General features: G+C 56.6%; 1 protein-coding gene and 1 long non-coding RNA gene across 4 annotated transcripts in view; one reads left to right on the top strand and one right to left on the bottom strand.

Moving 5' to 3' along the window:
- Window positions 1-2,684, bottom strand: part of LOC136174190 (uncharacterized) — a 16,685-nt gene extending 14,001 nt beyond the window's left edge. Inside the window, exon 1 of the long non-coding RNA XR_010664386.1 lies at window positions 2,537-2,684. This is a non-coding gene — a long non-coding RNA (uncharacterized lncRNA). The remainder of the gene's footprint in view (window positions 1-2,536) is intronic.
- The window catches only part of CBX7 (chromobox 7), a 20,753-nt gene extending 4,678 nt beyond the window's left edge, over window positions 1-16,075 (top strand). The window contains exons 3-6 of one of the 3 annotated variants that reach the window (XM_065944124.1): window positions 5,027-5,092; window positions 9,091-9,157; window positions 12,130-12,304; window positions 12,687-16,075. In XM_065944124.1, coding sequence (XP_065800196.1) covers window positions 5,027-5,092; window positions 9,091-9,157; window positions 12,130-12,304; window positions 12,687-12,844 — 466 coding nt within the window. In that variant the 3' untranslated portion in view covers window positions 12,845-16,075. Of the gene's footprint in view, window positions 1-5,026; window positions 5,093-9,090; window positions 9,158-11,952; window positions 12,305-12,686 lie in introns of all 3 variants that reach the window. The other 2 variants (XM_065944116.1, XM_065944133.1) reach the window with 2 other exon arrangements.

Genomic DNA, 16,075 nt, shown 5'->3' with positions numbered 1-16,075 from the left:
CCCACGGGAGTTCACGGAGTCTGTCTGGCCAGAAGACCTGGGGCATCTCCGACTTCCTCACACTTCGGTCCTTGTTCACAGCTAAACAGCTGGGATCCCTTGGACAGGTCCCTAGCAGAGCAGAATCTCTGCTTCCTCATCTCCAAATTGGAATGAATCCTCCAACACAGCAGTGATGTGAGGATTAGATGATAGATACAGAAGTACCTAGTGCATGCTTAACCCAGACAAGGCACTTAGTAAATGTTTGCTATTAATAGTAAGTTACACAGCTGGGCTCCTAGGTCTCTCACCAGCCAGGAGAGGGGTCTGGAGGGATTCTACTCCCATCTAAAGTAGCCTTAGCCCTCATTTAGATCAGTCCTCTCATGTTTCAAATGAGGAAACCAGGGCCCAGAGAGGAGAGGTCACTACAGTAATATAAATGCCAACACAGTGCAGCACGGTACCCACTTTATGCCAACCACTGCCACCCAACTTCACTTGGGGGACAACAGATTCAGTCACAGAAGGAGGAGGAGAACCAGGGCCTCTTTATCACCCACTCTAGTCTCCCCTCCTCAGGGGGCCTTGCTTGAAGAAGAGGCTGAGAAAGAGGGTGGTGAGTGGAGTAGTTGGACTAGCTGCTCCCTGCAGGCCTGGGCGCCTTGGCTATCACAGGGCCAGCCTGGGTGGGAGGGGGAGTCACACTCTCCTGCTCCCAGCACCCTCCCCATCCTGGGCAGGGAGCTTTCTATTAATACAGAAACCACGATGTAAACCAGCGCTCACTCTGCGGGCCCTGCTGAGCTCTAGGGTGCTTTGCCTGTTTGGAGGGATAACTGCCCTTCCTCCCCAGCAGACGGGGTCGAGGAGCTATCCTGCTTGTTTTGGAAAGAACAAATGGCACAGGGAGGGGCTGGGGGCCCCGGGTGGAGGAGCTTAATAATCAGCTGCATGCTCTCAGCCCCACGGAGACCCTCAGGTACCGACTCTCGTCTCAGCCTGCCAGGGCCCTGCTGCCCCTCTTTAGGAACACTTTCTTTCCCTCTGTTCTTACCCACTTGTGAATGCTACCCCATTTGTGGGGAGGACGGCCTCCATGGAGCTTTAGGAATGATATTATCCGTGTATCAGGGTACAGCAATAACCAGGCTGGTATCAATAAGCCTCTATTAAAATCAGGCATTGGCCCACTTAACTAATTTGCCTAATGGCAACCCAGTGGACAGATGAAGAGACAAACCCTCAGCAGAGGAGGCCCTCCCTCAGATCATAAAGGTGGCACGATTTGAACTCTGGGCACCACCATTTCCTCAGCTGTAAAGTGGGACTCTAGCCTCACGAAGCCCTATGGAAGGCAGCCTGAGACAAGAAAGGGTTCATAGCAGTGCCAGACACAGAGGAGGAGCTTCTTTGTCCTCCAAGGCCCTGCTGAGTAGCAGCAGCCGAGTCCTGAGTTTGGTCTTGGCAAGTGTGTGTTTGTGTTCTGGAGGCTTTTGATATTGACTTAATTACTGCTTGTTTGCTTTTATTATGTACCACATTTTATTATGTACCACATTTTATTATGTACCACAAGTGCGGTATGTGGCTTAACACATCTGATTGTCACATCACCCCTAAAAGACATGAACTATTGGTAGCTCTGCTTCACAGATGAAGAACTGGAGGCCCCAACAAGTGAGTCACCTGCTCACCGCCGCCCCCGCCAGTCTCTCTGGGAGCCCGGCACACTGCTTCTCATTTGGGTGGCTCGAAATCGGAGTGGGGGGCTGCTGGGGGACCTGGCTCTATGGGGCGCCCATCCCCTGGCGGGAGCCTGCGCGGCAGGGCCCAGGCGGGGCGGCGGTGAGCCTGTTTACCCCGGCTCGGGGGCGGGGTGGCGGTCACGTGGCCGTGTTTACCTCCCCGCCCCCCGCCCTGCCCCTCATTGGTCGGCCGGGCAATCTGGCGCGCGCGTCCCCGCGTGCGTGCGTGTGCCCGCGCGGCTGCCCGGCCGCTGGGGGCGGGGCCCACGGCGCGGCGGAGTGGAGCCCTCTGTCGGCCTTCTTGCATTCCCGCCCAACCGGCGGTGCGGAGACCGAGTCCCAACGGCCGCGCACTCCTGTCTTGTCTGAACCCGGGTGGTTCACAAAGCGTGACCTACACTCGCCACGGCCTCTGGCTCCCCACACTACAGAGGGCTGCTGATGGCCGCCTCTTTCGGAGGGGCGAAGGTGTCCGAGAGGGTGAAGCGCCCGTCCAGCGACCCCCTCCCACCTTTCCTCAGCGGGGCCAGGCCTCCTGCTGCCAAGTCTCACCCTTTCTCTGTACCTGTTGTGTGCCAGGCTCCGGGTCAGACGCTGAAGACGTGGGCAATCAGACCGTGCCCCTCTCCCAAACACATCACAGCCCGGTGGGTAGCCAGATACTTCGCCATGTGAGGACCCAAAGAGAGAGGGTGGCCAAGATTCAGCTGAGTTCCAACCACAGACTGGCTACTTACTGGTTCAGTGACCTTGGCAAGATGCTTCACTTCTCTGCCCCAGTTTCCTCTGTAGCTTCTGTAACCTACCTCATAAAGGTGTTACAAGGGATGGATGAATCCCTGCGGTTGTCTGCTCTGGCATCTAACCATTACGGTGGTGACGGTGGTGATGGTGATTCTTAAGATGAGGAAATTGAAGTACAGAGAAGGTTAGGGACTTGCCAGGAACCACACAGTAGCTACATCACCAAAAAGTGGGCAGGGCAGGGGGGAAGTGGGCAGGGCAGAGGAGACTAGAGCACTGAAGAGACTTCCACAGCTAGAGAATATGGGGGGTGGAGGACAGGCAGAGGACACAGAGGAACACAAAATTCCCCCTCTCTTCTTACTAGGTACATTTGAGGAAATTCAGCCTTTGTGGGGAGGAAGGGTTGATGTCTCTGCCAGCTGCTAATTGCTTTCAGTTTGGGCTTTACCAAACTATATATATATTTTTAAAAATCTCAGTTTCACTTTCGCATTTCTTCAGAATGAGCAGAAGACTTCTACAGCCATTCCCAGAACACATGGGGGCTGGGACCGGGCTGGGCACGCTGGGGAGAACGCCCAGCCTGCCAGCCAGGACACCAGCTTGGTTCATCAGTGTGTATGGCAGGTGCCAAGGGCGGCAGCAGGGCCCCGGAGAGCGGCTGAGGGGAGGGTTCATTGTGCTTGGAGAAGATGTCAGGGAAAACTGCAGGACCCTGACTCTTAAAAGGATGAGGAGGTCACTGGAGGAAGAGGGCCCCCAGGAGGAGAGCACAGCAAGTGCAAAGGACAGGAACTGGGACGGAGCTTGGCGTGTCACAGTCAGGGTGTAGACCTTCACAGCTGAGTTCACAGGGCCTTACACAAGGTGTGCAGAAGTGTCAGTGAAAGAAAGGAAAGGCCTGTTGTTGGGCAGCTTATCATTCAGATATAGGCGGGACAGTAACCAGGACAGTTGAAGATGAAGGTTTTAGCCTGGCTGGTTAGAAGATGGCAGGGGCAGGGCCTGGCTTCTCTCTGCCTTCTAATACTTCCCTAATACCTACTCACCTCCCTTGTCCAGCAGTCCTGGGGGCAGCCTTGGCCAGAATCACAGCCTGTTGCTTTGGGTTTTTTTTTGTTTTTTTTTAACACGCCTATACACATTTGTGTGCATATTTGTATACATACATAAATGTTTTCAAGTTACATTTTTTTATGTACTAGCATCTGTTTATAATGAATCATCCTTCCCCCCCCCCCACCTCTTTTGGAAGTTATATAAAGTTTGCTTTTAAAATTATTCAAATAAAATAGCAAGCTAAGTTAAAGGCAGATGCTAAGTAAATAATCATGTAGATGGAAGAAGGATGGCTGAGCTCTGGAATTACCCAGGTCTGTCTCAGCTGTCTGGAATGCTGTCTGGCCTGGGAGTGGTGGAAGGTCCCTTGTGGAAAGACCTGGGGTCTGCTATAGGATCACTGCACCAGACAGTCTCTGAGCATTTACCAGATTTCCTGCTATGTGACAAGGGACCTTCAGAGCTGGCCTTGATGATGCAGGTGTGTGCTGAGGAGAGGGGGAGCAGCTGGGCCAGGCTGCTGCTGGCCAGTGAACCCACATTGGGGCTGGGGCATCAGGGGGCTAGGGACAGCAACAGTAACAAGCACAGAGCATTTCCTGTGCACCGGCTGCCGTAAACATGTGAGCGCATTTAGTCAGCACAAGAGACCTTTCAGTTCAGTCCAGTCACTCAGTCGTGTCCGACTCTTTGTGACCCCATGGATTGCAGCACGCCAGGCCTCCCTGTCCATCACCAACTCCTGGAGTTTACTCAAACTCAAGTCCATGGAGTCGGTGATGCCATCCAACCATCTTATCCTCTGTCGTCCCCTTCTCCTCCTGCCTTCGATCTTTCCCAGCATCAGGGTCTTTTCAGATGAGTCAGTTCATCACATCAGGTGGCCAAAGTATTGGAGTTTCAGCTTCAGCATCAGTCCTTCCAGTGAATATTCGAGACCAGTTTCCTTTAGGATGGACTGGTTTGATCTCCTTGCAGTCCAAGGGACTCTCAAGAGTCCTCTCCAACACCACAGTTCAAAAGCATTTATGGATTGGGAAATCAGCACAGGGACACTGAACCACTTGTTCACAGTTGTACTGCCAGCCAGGGCAGAGCTGGGGTTTGAACACGGGCAGTCTGGCTCCGGAGCCCCTGTTCTTTACCACATGTTCTTGCCTCTCATGGGAAGGGAATCCAGGGATGTATGGGGCCTGCCCTCTTTCAGTTCAGTCACTCAGTCGTGTCCGACTCTTTGTGACCCTGAGGTGAACATGGGGATCTAGTCGGGAGCTAGACGAAGTCGTTTTTAGGGTGACGTGATCAGGATGAGGGGAGTTCTGGTGTTGAAGCCCCCAGAAGGCCCCCAACCTAGTCTGGTGGGCTGGGGACAATTTATGGGATTAGGTGACAATTACAGGCTGGATCAGGAAGGGGCAAGTCCTGCCCACAGGGGCTGTGGCCTCTGAATTGGAGGCAGGGCAGCTCTGACCGCTTGTTTGTCTCCCTAGGTACAGCACGTGGGAGCCGGAGGAACACATCCTGGACCCCCGCCTGGTCATGGCCTACGAGGAGAAGTAAGGGGTCAGCCAGCCCCGGGGCTGTGGGGGGACAGCAGGCTCTGAGGTTTTGTGGGGAACTGTTGCTGGCTTGACTCCAAACAAGGGTCATGGGCCCAGGGGGACAGGGGTCTGGCAGGGACAGCTGCAGCCGGGGGAAGGTACTGGGTACCGGGTCCCAGGGCAGCCGAGGGCCCTGTCCATTTCCTGCTGCTGGGTGATGTCAGCCACTCTGCTAACCACCCCAGGCCTCGGTCTCTTGGCCATTGTCGGACACCCCCAACCACACCTGCCCCGATTTCCCCAGAAGGTAGGGGTTTCCGTTGCCATGAAGAAGGTGAAAATGGGCATAGAGATGCCCTGCATGTGAGGGGTGGCAGTATCAGTATTGTCCTGTTAAGCCCAGCGATGGACCCGAGAGAGATTTCCCCTAGAGACCCTCTCACCAAGTCTGATGAGGCTCAAGAAAGGTCGGGGTTGGGGGGAGTGTGACTTGAGAGCCAGGACAGCTGGGTTGCTGTCCCTCCTGCTTGGCCCCCTCCTAGCTGGGTGGCCGTGGACAAAGCTGCCCCCAAGTCTCAGTCTCCTGTGTCTGCCAGGGCTCTGCTGCAGTTCTGAGGGTGGGTTAGTGATTGGCAGCTCCTCCAACGGGCTGTGAAGGCACACCTTTAATGGAGAGCTTTTGCTGAAAGTGTTGTTTCTCCTGGTAGGAGGGCTTTTTGAGCATAATCTAACCATTCCCTTCTGATGAGCCTTGGTGTTACTGGCCTCCTTGCCAGCAGACTGCCCAATCTATCTGCGTCTCCCTGACCCATCTCCCCTGTAGAGTGCAGGACCATTTTATAAAGTCATTTTTATTTGGTTCCTTTTAGTAACCTCTTGAGACAGGGATGAGGGTCTCGTTTGACAGATGAGGAGACCGAGGCTCTGAAGAGCTAGGGGACTTGTCCAGGAGCCTCACAGCTGGGAGACAGTCCAACTAGGGCTTAGCGGGGTGGGCCTCCTGACTCCCAGTGATGCTGTTCCTCTGCCCCTCCCCACCCCCTTCTGATCGCTTCTCCCCCAGAAGGTCTCTTGCTGCTGGTTCAAAGGAAATGTTCCCACTGGCCTTTCCTTTAAAAATCACAGTGTTCCTGTCCCACAGCTTCTTTCTGTTTCCCGAGTGCTGGTGGGACCTTGATCCAAAAGGGTTGTGACACTGGGAGAACCCTGTGGAATGTCCTGGATTGTGGTAAGACCATTGGGCAGGCATCAAGGGCCTGGATCAGCATCCTGGCTCGGCCACTCACCAGCCGAGAGGTGCTGGGCAGGGCCTTTTTCCTCTCTGAGCCTCAGCTTCCCTGTCTGTGAAATGGGCAGAACGGTGCTGACCTCGTGGGCTCTTGTGGGGAGCAGAGGTGTGTGGAGGCACTTCACGAGCCATTAAGTGTGGACACTCAGGTGGGAATATCTTCCTCAGGGTAACTGGGGGTCACCCAGCTCACACTGTCATTTGTTCAACCAGTCTTAATTGAGGTCCTCCTGTGTGCTGGGCACTGTTCCAGGGACTGGGGCACAGCAAGGCACAAAACCAACAAGTGTCCCTGCCCTCGTGGGGCTCACGTTCCAGCGTGGAGGCCCGCAGTGAAAAGTAGGCCAGTGAGAGTATAGATGCAAACGCGTGGCTGCTGTTCGGACTGGGGCGGGGCGGGGCGGGGCGGGGCCGCTGCTTTCAGCCGGGTGGTTGGGTGCTGGCGTTTGACCAGAGACCTGAGCTGAGGGAGGGAGGGAAGGAGCCCAATGGGCATGTTACAGAAGACCATCCAGGGAGAGAGCGCACTGATGCAGAGACCCTGGGCTGAGGAGCGGCATGGAGGCGAGCGGGGCCCTGAGCCTGGCTGGCTGGACTGGTGTGAGCTGGGCAGGGGTGGGGCATTGCGGAGTGGGCACGGGCAGCTGAAGGAGTGGAGCGCAGCTCAGGTTCTACCTCTTGAGTCCTGTTAGAGAGGGTTTGGATGTTCCTTTGAGTCTGAAAAGTCAGTAGTTAAGGGACAAATGAACCCACTATCTGGGACCTGCAGACCCACAGTGTGGTTTGACTTCTTCCTCCTCTCTGGGTCTTGGTGAGAAGGATGTAGAAGAGGGGTGATGACCATTCTAACACCTGCTTTGCAGTGTTTTTAAAGGACTCTGGTCAGGGAGTCCCTGCGTCCTGGGAGGGGCCGAGGGGACAGAGGCCTGGCTGAGGCCACGATCCCCACAGCCCTGGACACTGAGGGGCCGAGGGTTCCAGGGTTGACAGAGACTGGTCCCTGGGTAGGTCAGGACTGGACGGAGTGGAAGCCCCCACCTTGCCCTCCTGCTCCCCCCACCCCCACGGTTACAGGGCGGAAACTTGGGCACTACAGGTAGGAAGCCAGGTCGTGTGGCCTAGGCTGCAGGCCTGCCCCCACTGGCCCTAAGTGGGCCAGCAGGCTTGACCTCGCCAGGCCCGGCGCTCAGAGCTCAGCATCTTCACCAGTAGCGAAAGTTGTCAGAATTGTGGCACCGGTTAAGTGACTAGACCTCTGTGTGCCTCAGCTGTTAAACGAGGATAGAAACTGTGCCTCCCCATAGGGTGAGGGTCACAGCATTGAGAACAGCGCCTTGTACAGCGTGCCCAGGACATGGTAGGAAATATAATGAACAACACTTACATGGGTATAACAGATACCTTCTTCTTTTCTCTCAAGGCCCTTTCCCTTTTCCCCCCTCTCTATTTCCTCCTCCTCTTCCTCTTTTTTCTTTTTCTTCCCTCTCTTCCTCTCTATGATCTTAGTCTTTTTACTCCCCCCACCACTTTGAGAAATGTCAGGGACCTCTCGCTCCCCCCAGGAGCCCCAGGGCTCAGCTGAGAAGGGAAGCTCGTGCTCCAGACCAGGAAACTGAGGCCCAGAAAGGGAGAGTGGCCAGCCAGGGTGTCCCCTGGGTCAGGTAGGGGTGACCAGGCTCCCAGCACCAGGCTCTGAGATTAGATTCTCACTCTCCAGCATAGGGGAGGCCTGATTGGGTATCGCATGCCCTTGGTACTTTTCTCAAACACTGGTTCTGGGACCCCAGAGCAGACCTGCTGAAGCCAGCTCCACAGGGTGGGAGGGACAGCTCTGCCCCCAGCACCCCTGGAGTCTGATGCCTGGAAGCAGATGGCAGCCACTCCTTCGAGGAGGAAAACAGGAGCCATGGACCCACTGGCTTAACTGGGCTCAGACTGAGAGACTGGCCTAAGGCCTTAGGAAGCGTGAGTGGAATGAAGTCAAGCGCAATGACTTTGAATCGTCCCCACCACTTCCAGCACATGGTTGGGGTATCTGGCGTTGTTGTGTGTGTCTTTGTATGCGTCCTCAGGTTGTGCCTTGCATGTGTGTGAAGTGAGGAGGGCATCCGGCAGAGAGTCTGGCATCTGCTGGGGACTGAATGCAAGCTAGTTTTTCTCCCCTTCCCCAGCCAGACGATACAGGCAACGGGAGCCTGTCTTCCCCACCAGGTTCGTGCAGATGCCAAATTGGTGGGGAGTTCTGGGCAGAGCCTCATGTGCAGAAGGACTTGTCCGCCATTCTCAGCTTCCCTGGGCCCGTTTAAGACAAATTTGATTGAGAGGTTTCTCTACACGTCTCCTAAGAGTAGAAACTGGAAATTGTTCTGGGGGTTGTTCCCAGTGCATGGAGAGCAGAGGTCTGGCCTGACCTCGGGGCCATGAAGACCACATGTTTTTGGAGATGCCCCCTGAGTCCCACCTCAGCGATTGGGACCAGTGGCTGTGCCCTCACCTTTAGTCAGCTGAGAAGAGGGAGCCCTGGGAGTTGAACACTCCACCCCATTGTCATGGCCTAAAGCGAGCAACGGGAGGAGCCCGACCCCAGGATGGGCAGTAGCCTGTGGTGGGTGCCCCCCCCCCCCCCCCGCCGTAGACAGCAGAGGGCCAGGTGGAACGGATGCCTTACTTACCCTTAAATGTCACCAGTGTTTCCTTTTCTTCTGCCATCTGCTTTGCACCCCAGGGAGGAGAGAGACCGAGCGTCGGGGTATAGGAAGAGAGGTCCGAAACCCAAACGGCTTCTGCTGCAGGTAACCCCGCCAGCTCTGGTGCCATCCCTTAGGGCCCCTTACTCCCCCACCCCTGCCCCTACCATCTGTGCCTTTGCACCAGCTAGTCCTGCTAAACCACTAACCCTCCTCTGGCTCCATCCAGGGCACTGTGGAGGGTGGGGTGGGTGGGGCACTTAGTGGGTAAGTTTCAATGAGAGGAGTTGGGAAAAGTCAGAATTCGGGCTGGTGCCCAGGGGAAGACAGCATGGATGGGAGATCGGTGGAGGGAGGGAGGGTGGATCTATGGCTCATGGGGTCCTAGAATATTGAAAGCTTAGAATCTCATAAATAAGCCTCTTTGATGCTCACAGTCCCCAAAATACAAAGTTGTAGTATTTGAGAACATTAGGAGCATAAACTTGAGAGTTGAGGAAACAAGGGGAGTCTGGAATGTTAGAATCTAAGAAAAGGAGATTCATAGAATTTTGGAATCGTAGCCTTGGAATGTCCTAGAAACGTGTCATTTTGAGTGAGAAGAAACCCTGTGCTTGAGGTCTTGAGGGCACTCTGCTACCCTTCGCTGGTTTGCACTGAAAAGAGGATGTAGGCTAGTGGCCCTACTATGAGGCCAGCCAGCAGCCCTATGGAAAGGCCCAGCACTGAGGAACCAGGCCTCCTGTCAACATCCAGCACTGATGTACCAGGCACATGGGTAGCCACGTTAGGAGCAGATCCTCTAGCTGTAGTTCTGTGATTCAAGGCACGTCTCTGAGCTCAAGTTTTCTCTTCTACAAAATGCGGATGATAACAATACCTGCTGTCCTTAATTAGGCCCACCTGGGACTTTAAAGCCAAACTATAAGGCTTCTTAGTCCATGTGCAGAGCCATGGCTTCTTGAGCCATGGCTTCTTGAGCCATGTCCAGCCTCCTGTCCACTCTAAATTGTAGATCACATGAGGCTTTTGCCAGATTAGATGGGTCTCCCCTCCTGCAGTGGGTGTGATCCCTGGGGTTTGGTGTTAATTGGGTCCGGAGAAAGAGATAGCACGTCAGACATCTCCATGCTGAGCTCTGTGCTCCTGTGCTCTTCATGAACGAACACAGTTTATCTGCACACCAAACCCACAGGGAAGGTGTTCTCAGTCATCTATTGCTGTGTAACAAATTAACACTTAACTGAGCAACTTAAGGCAGTAAACACTTACACCACATGGTCTTAGTCAGGAATCAGGGAGTACCTTAGCTGGTTCCTTAGTGATTCTGGCTCAGATTACAGTCATGTTGTCAGCTGGAAATCCACTCATCTGAAGACTCGATTGGGGCTGGAGGATCTGCTCCTAACGTGGCTACCCATGTGCCTGGTACATCAGTGCTGGATGTTGACAGGAGGCCTGGTTCCTCAGTGCTGGGCCTTTCCATAGGGCTGCTGGCTGGCCTCATAGTAGGGCCACTAGCCTCCCCCAGGGTGGGTGAACAGGAAGAGCAAGGACAAAGCACCGTGTCCTTAGTGACTTAGCCTCGGAAGTCCCACACTGCAGTATTCAGTACAGAGGGGACTCCACACAGGTGTGAATTCCCGGTGGCAGGTATTTGGAAGCATCTTGAAGCTGGCTGCTATAGTTTCTTCATTTCACTGATGGAAGAAACAGAGGCTCTGGGAGACCAGTACCAAGTCACACAGCTAGACTAAAACCCAGATCTGACTCCTGGTGCTCCCAGACCCATTAGTAACTGTAATTCTCTCATGGTGAGGTAGAGAAGAACAGAACTCTACGAGAGTTTACTCGGCCTGTGAGCCAGGTTGAAGGAGTGGTTTCTGATAAAGCTGCATATGGGATGAGCCCTGCAGTGCTGAGGCATTGCAGTAACTTCACAGTCTCCTCCCAGTTCAGCCCTCTTCCCATCATCATGACAACCCAGGCCCATGCCAAGTGATGGGGATTAGCAGGTGGGACTGGAGCATGGAGCTTGCACCTGTGATGACCTCTGTCCCCAGCTTGAGATGTTTGACATGCAGGTCGCATCTGTGGGCCTCACTCTCTTCTGGGAACTCTTGGCCTCTGGTGACAGCAGAGGAGCTCCTGTCCCAGAATGGCCCAGGCCCTCAACATCTTAGCACCGAGGATCTTTCTTGGATTTGTATAAATTTCCCCTAGGAGTCAGTAAGACAAGTGCACACATTTTAAAACCTCAGCCTTTGAATGATGGAAGCACGTGCCGTCCAGCCCCTTTTAACATGAATGAGGCAGGACATCGACTGGAGTCCTGTCCAGACAGGACCCCTCCCTGCAGCTCAGAGCCGAGGAGGGCCCTGGGGGAATCAAGGGGCGTCTGCGGCCTTCCAGCAGCACTTCGTCCCTATAGCTGGGTGACACGGTGCACCCCAATGCTGTGTTAACTTTCTCCAAGAAACTTCAGAGCCCTGTGCCTCCCACCATCTCCCTGGCAGCTGACCGTTTCAGCTTTGGGGGCCTGTTAGAAGCAAAGACTCCTTTCCTATGATGCATAGCTCCTTAATTTATCGGCCGCAGAAATCCAGGTGTGTTTTCTGTTGGTCACCTTTCCATCTGTACTTCTTGTCTGCTCCTTTGCCATGGATCGAAGGAACGCGACCGGCAGCCCTGGCCCTTGAGATGAGGCCGTGCCTCGGGGGCCAAGATGAAGGCCAAGCTGGGCCCGGCCCGGGGGCTGGGGTGCCGGGTGGGGTGCGGGCTGGTTCTGAGCCCCGAGCCTTGGGGAAGGGACCCCGGGCGGGCGGGAAGGCGTGAGCCAAGGCGCCGGCCGCGGGCGGGAGGGTGGGGCTGACCCGCCGTGCCCTGGCTTGCCCCCGCAGCGGCTGTACGGCATGGACCTGCGGAGCTCCCACAAGGCCAAGGGCGAGGAGAAGCTCTGCTTCTCCCTGACGCGCCCACTCGGCAGCGGGAGCCCCGAGGGGGTGGTCAAGGCGGGGGCGCCCGAGCTGGCGGACAAGGGCCCCTTGGTGCCCACCCTGCCCTTCCCGCTCCGCAAGCCCCGCAAGGCCCACAAGTACCTGCGGCTCTCACGCAAGAAGTTCCCGCCCCGCGGGCCCAACCTGGAGAGTCACAGCCATCGACGGGAGCTCTTCCTGCAGGAGTCACCGGCCCAGGACGTCCTGCAGGCGGCCAGCGAGTGGGAGCCTGCCGAGCAGCCCCCCGAAGAGGAGGGTAAGGCAGCCCGGCCCCCGGCTCAGACCCAGGGACCCTCAGAGCTGGCAAGGCCCCTCGAGTTGTCAGGGCCCAGAGAGGGCCCCCTCAGCCTGCGGGGCACCCTGGCACCTAGCCCAGAGTTCTTTCCGTGGTCCCACTCTGAAGGAGTGCGTGTCCAGCTAGGGAAGATAAATGTCGTAACCTCTCCCCGTGTGGCCAGCCTCAAACTAGGCTCTGACCTGGCTGGAAACTCAGAGGAAGTTGTGGTGTTGGAGGCGGGGTGAGGGGGTGGAAGGGGGGGTTCACACGCGGCAACACGCCCACCTTCCCCGCCTTGTTGCCAACGCTGGCCTCCCCCGACTCCCGTCTGTCTGTCTATCCGTCTGTTCCATGGCTGCAGCAGAGGCAGATCTGGGCGAGGGGCCACCTTCCTGGACACCCACGCTCCCCTCAAGTGAAGTGACAGTGACCGACATCACGGCCAACTCCATCACCGTCACCTTCCGCGAGGCCCAGGCCGCCGAGGGCTTCTTCCGAGACCGCAGTGGGAAGTTCTGATCCGCCATTTTTAACTCTTAAACTGTTTTCTTTGGGGCTCGGGGTGGGGACTTCCGGAGATGAGGAGGGGGTTAGGGCGGGATAATTATTTTATTTAAAAAAAACAAAAACATTGACTAGGAGAAGGGGTGATGCTCCCAACACTGTCCCGCCCACCCGCCCCTTTCTCTGCGTGGACGGACAGACGGACATTTTCAGAGCTGGGGCGGGGCGGGGCGGGGCCTGGGGGAGGCCTGGCACTGCTCTGTCACTTGGGGCGCGGTCTCCGGGGACAGGGGCAGCCTCCCCGGACCCCTCTGGCCCGCTTCTTCTCCGGAGAGACAGCAACTAGTCCCGGGACTAAAGGAGGACTGGAAGACCTGAGCCCTCCCCCCGAGCATCCTGCCCCCGCCTTTCTGGTTGGTTACCCCTTTTCCCTTCTGTGTGTGTGTTTGGGGAAGGGTCTTTCTTTTTAACTTTCCACTCCAGCTCTTCGGGGGAGATGGAGGCTGGCTTTGAGCAAAAGTGATGGAGTCTGAGAGCTGAGGGGCCCCGGGAAGGGTTGGAGATGGCTGGCCACAACCCAGAGAGGTCTCCCCCGGGTAGGGTGGTTGCCAGCTAATAAGTCCCTTCCGCTGAGAGCTACTCCCCACCCCACCCCCCCACCTGGCCTGTGAAAACTGCCCACGTGCGCACCCGGCCTCGCAGGTGTGTGCACTGGCCCTCGTGCCCTCGTGACTGCACGCACATGTCCATGGCCATGTGCAGCGGGTCTTGCAAACTTCCTGTTTAGAAACCCTGACAGGGTGAACGGGTGAATGGGGGGTGAATCACAGCACAAAAGAGCTTGCCATAGGTAACCCCACTCACCCCACCCTCCCTGCGCTTCACCTGACAGGATCTGACGTGCTTGCGCCGTCACTGGAGGGCAGGGGTCCGGCGGGCGGGGCGGGGCGGGGCAGCGGTGGTCAGGGGGCGGCCAAATGGCCTTCAGTGCTGCAGGTGTGGGATGCCGTCTTGTGGTTTCACCTGGCCAGTCACAGGTGTGCAGATGTGTGCATGTGTGCCCTGCACCAGCGCAGTCACGGGTGTGCAAGTGTGTGTGTGTGTGTGTGCGCGCGCGCGCGCCCTGCACCAGCACAGCCACAGGCGTGCAAGTGTGTGCATGTGTGCCCTGCATCAGCGCAAGCTCTGAGGCAGTTGAGTTCCATTCCTCTCCTGCGCACCCCTTCCCCGCCGGGGCCCCTGTTCTCTCTGACTCAGGTGACTTTCCAGTCCTTCCCCTCCCCTCTTTTTCTGCCCCCCCCCCAAGTCAGCCAACCAGATGTGTGGGTGGTCAGGGAGGGAGGGAGCGTCCCACCACCTTCTCAGGGCAGCCCTTGACCCCTGACACCCTTCCTCCTCCTGTTCTGGGTCTCCTCCGCATCCACCCTCAATGCTGCAGCTGGGACTAACCTTGTTTCCCCGTGGGGGGACCTCTGCCATGTCTTCCTGTGATCGGGCTGTAGTGGAGGGTGGGTCAGGCTGTGTCCAAGCCCCGCCCCCTGCCCCCGCCCTGGCAGGGCCTGTGTCTGCCAGAAGAGGGGGCGCTCTGTTTCTAGTTTGCACAGACACGTCCTGTGGACTAGTGGCTTCTCCCTCTAGTGAGGAGTGACCTCTTCCCTACCCTGGCCCTGTAGGGGAGAAGCCAGGTTGGGGGTGGGCACCAGGGGAGCAAGCTCAAGACTGGCTCCCTCCCCTGTCCCCATCTCAGGCCAGGCACGGGTCCGACCCCCAACCCCCCCGCCCCCCGCCCCAGGGCCAGCTCTATGCTCTGCTTTGTCCTCAGGAAGTAGGCAGAATCCTGCTGAGGCTACTCCAATAGGGCAGTTCTTCCCCAGACCCCTTCTTCCCAAGTTCCCAAACCAAAGACACCCTGCACCCCATTTTTCTTTGGGGTGCCTTGCTGGCCAGATCCCAGATCCCTGCGTGTGGGTCCCCCCTTCCTTTGCAGTCCTTCGTTGTCCAGGGTCAATTCAGTGCTTCCATTGGGGGATGGCACCACCCCCCACCCCATGACTTGATTCACCCCCAGCCTAGGGGTTTGTGTCTAGAGGAGTATGTGGGGGTGGACCGGGGAACTGAGGGGCTATGGGGAACCCTCCTGCCTGGAGCCCTTGGGAGGGGATGGGCAGTCAGAGTGGGCGGCTGTCCCAGGTCAGGGGCTCCTGGCAGAGGGGAGGGTGGTGGCAGGGGCCTTGCTGTGACAGAAGGATGCTGGCCCTGGCTTTGGACTTGGCTGGCAGCTTCCAATAGAAGTCACACTCACCCCATCCCCGGGGACAGGTGGCCTCCTCCGCCTCACTTTGAAGAGCTGTTTGTGTCCTGTGCTGGTTTGGGGTAGGGGGCTCTTTTGTGGGATGAGGTGACTGCTGCGGTGGAACACTGCTTGACTCTCAACCCTTCACGGCACACGGGGTGCCCTGCTGTCTGGAGGGCTGAACCCTGGGAGCCAAAGCTCTTAGGACCTACCCATCCAGGACACAGGATGGAGACCTTTGCGAGGGGTTGGAAGTGGCCTTCAGGCCTCCTCCAGCCCTGAGCATCCCAGCAGGGCTTGGGGTGAGGGGAAAAACTGGGCACGACCTCCCTCCCCACCCCTTAGCCACCCCAGAAGGCCAGTACTCACTTGGGGAGGGGGCGTTGATAAAGTTGGACCACCTGCCTTCCCTTCCCCCAGTCGCCCCTGTTTTGAATGTAGACACCGGTTGGTACTTTTGTTTTGCTGTGGGGTGGGGCAAAGGGCATGTTCTCTGCCCCTGGCACGGCCACCCCCCTGCTGATGCCGCAGGCCCCTCGAGGACCACCTCTGCTCTCAGGATGGTGGTCCCATCGCCAGCTTCCTCCTTGGCTCCTGCCCCGGGAGAGGGCGCTTCGTTGGTCCGGTGGTTTTTGCCTTTGCTTTATAACTGGCCTGCCGGGCTTCCAGGGCTCAGCACAAGAACGCTTCCTTTGCACAGAATGAGCGTCGAGCTTTGTTCAGACTAAATGAATGTATTTGGGAGGGGTTGGGGGGCACGAGTCGATTCCAAGCACATGCCTTTTTTCGAGTGAGCGTGTGCGGGGAGAGCTGGAGCAGATGCAGAGCATGGTTTTATTTTTCTACTGATGTTGGTAAGAGACTGTATAGCATCTATTTATTTAGATGATTTATCTGGTAAATGAGGCAAAAAAAATTATTAAAACTACATTAAAGATGATTTTAGAAAAAAA

Source organism: Muntiacus reevesi, chromosome 1 (assembly GCF_963930625.1).
Source record: "Muntiacus reevesi chromosome 1, mMunRee1.1, whole genome shotgun sequence".
Taxonomy (NCBI): Eukaryota; Metazoa; Chordata; class Mammalia; order Artiodactyla; family Cervidae; genus Muntiacus; species Muntiacus reevesi.
Note: the sequence above shows the minus strand (reverse complement) of the source record. Positions and strands in the feature narration are given on the sequence as shown.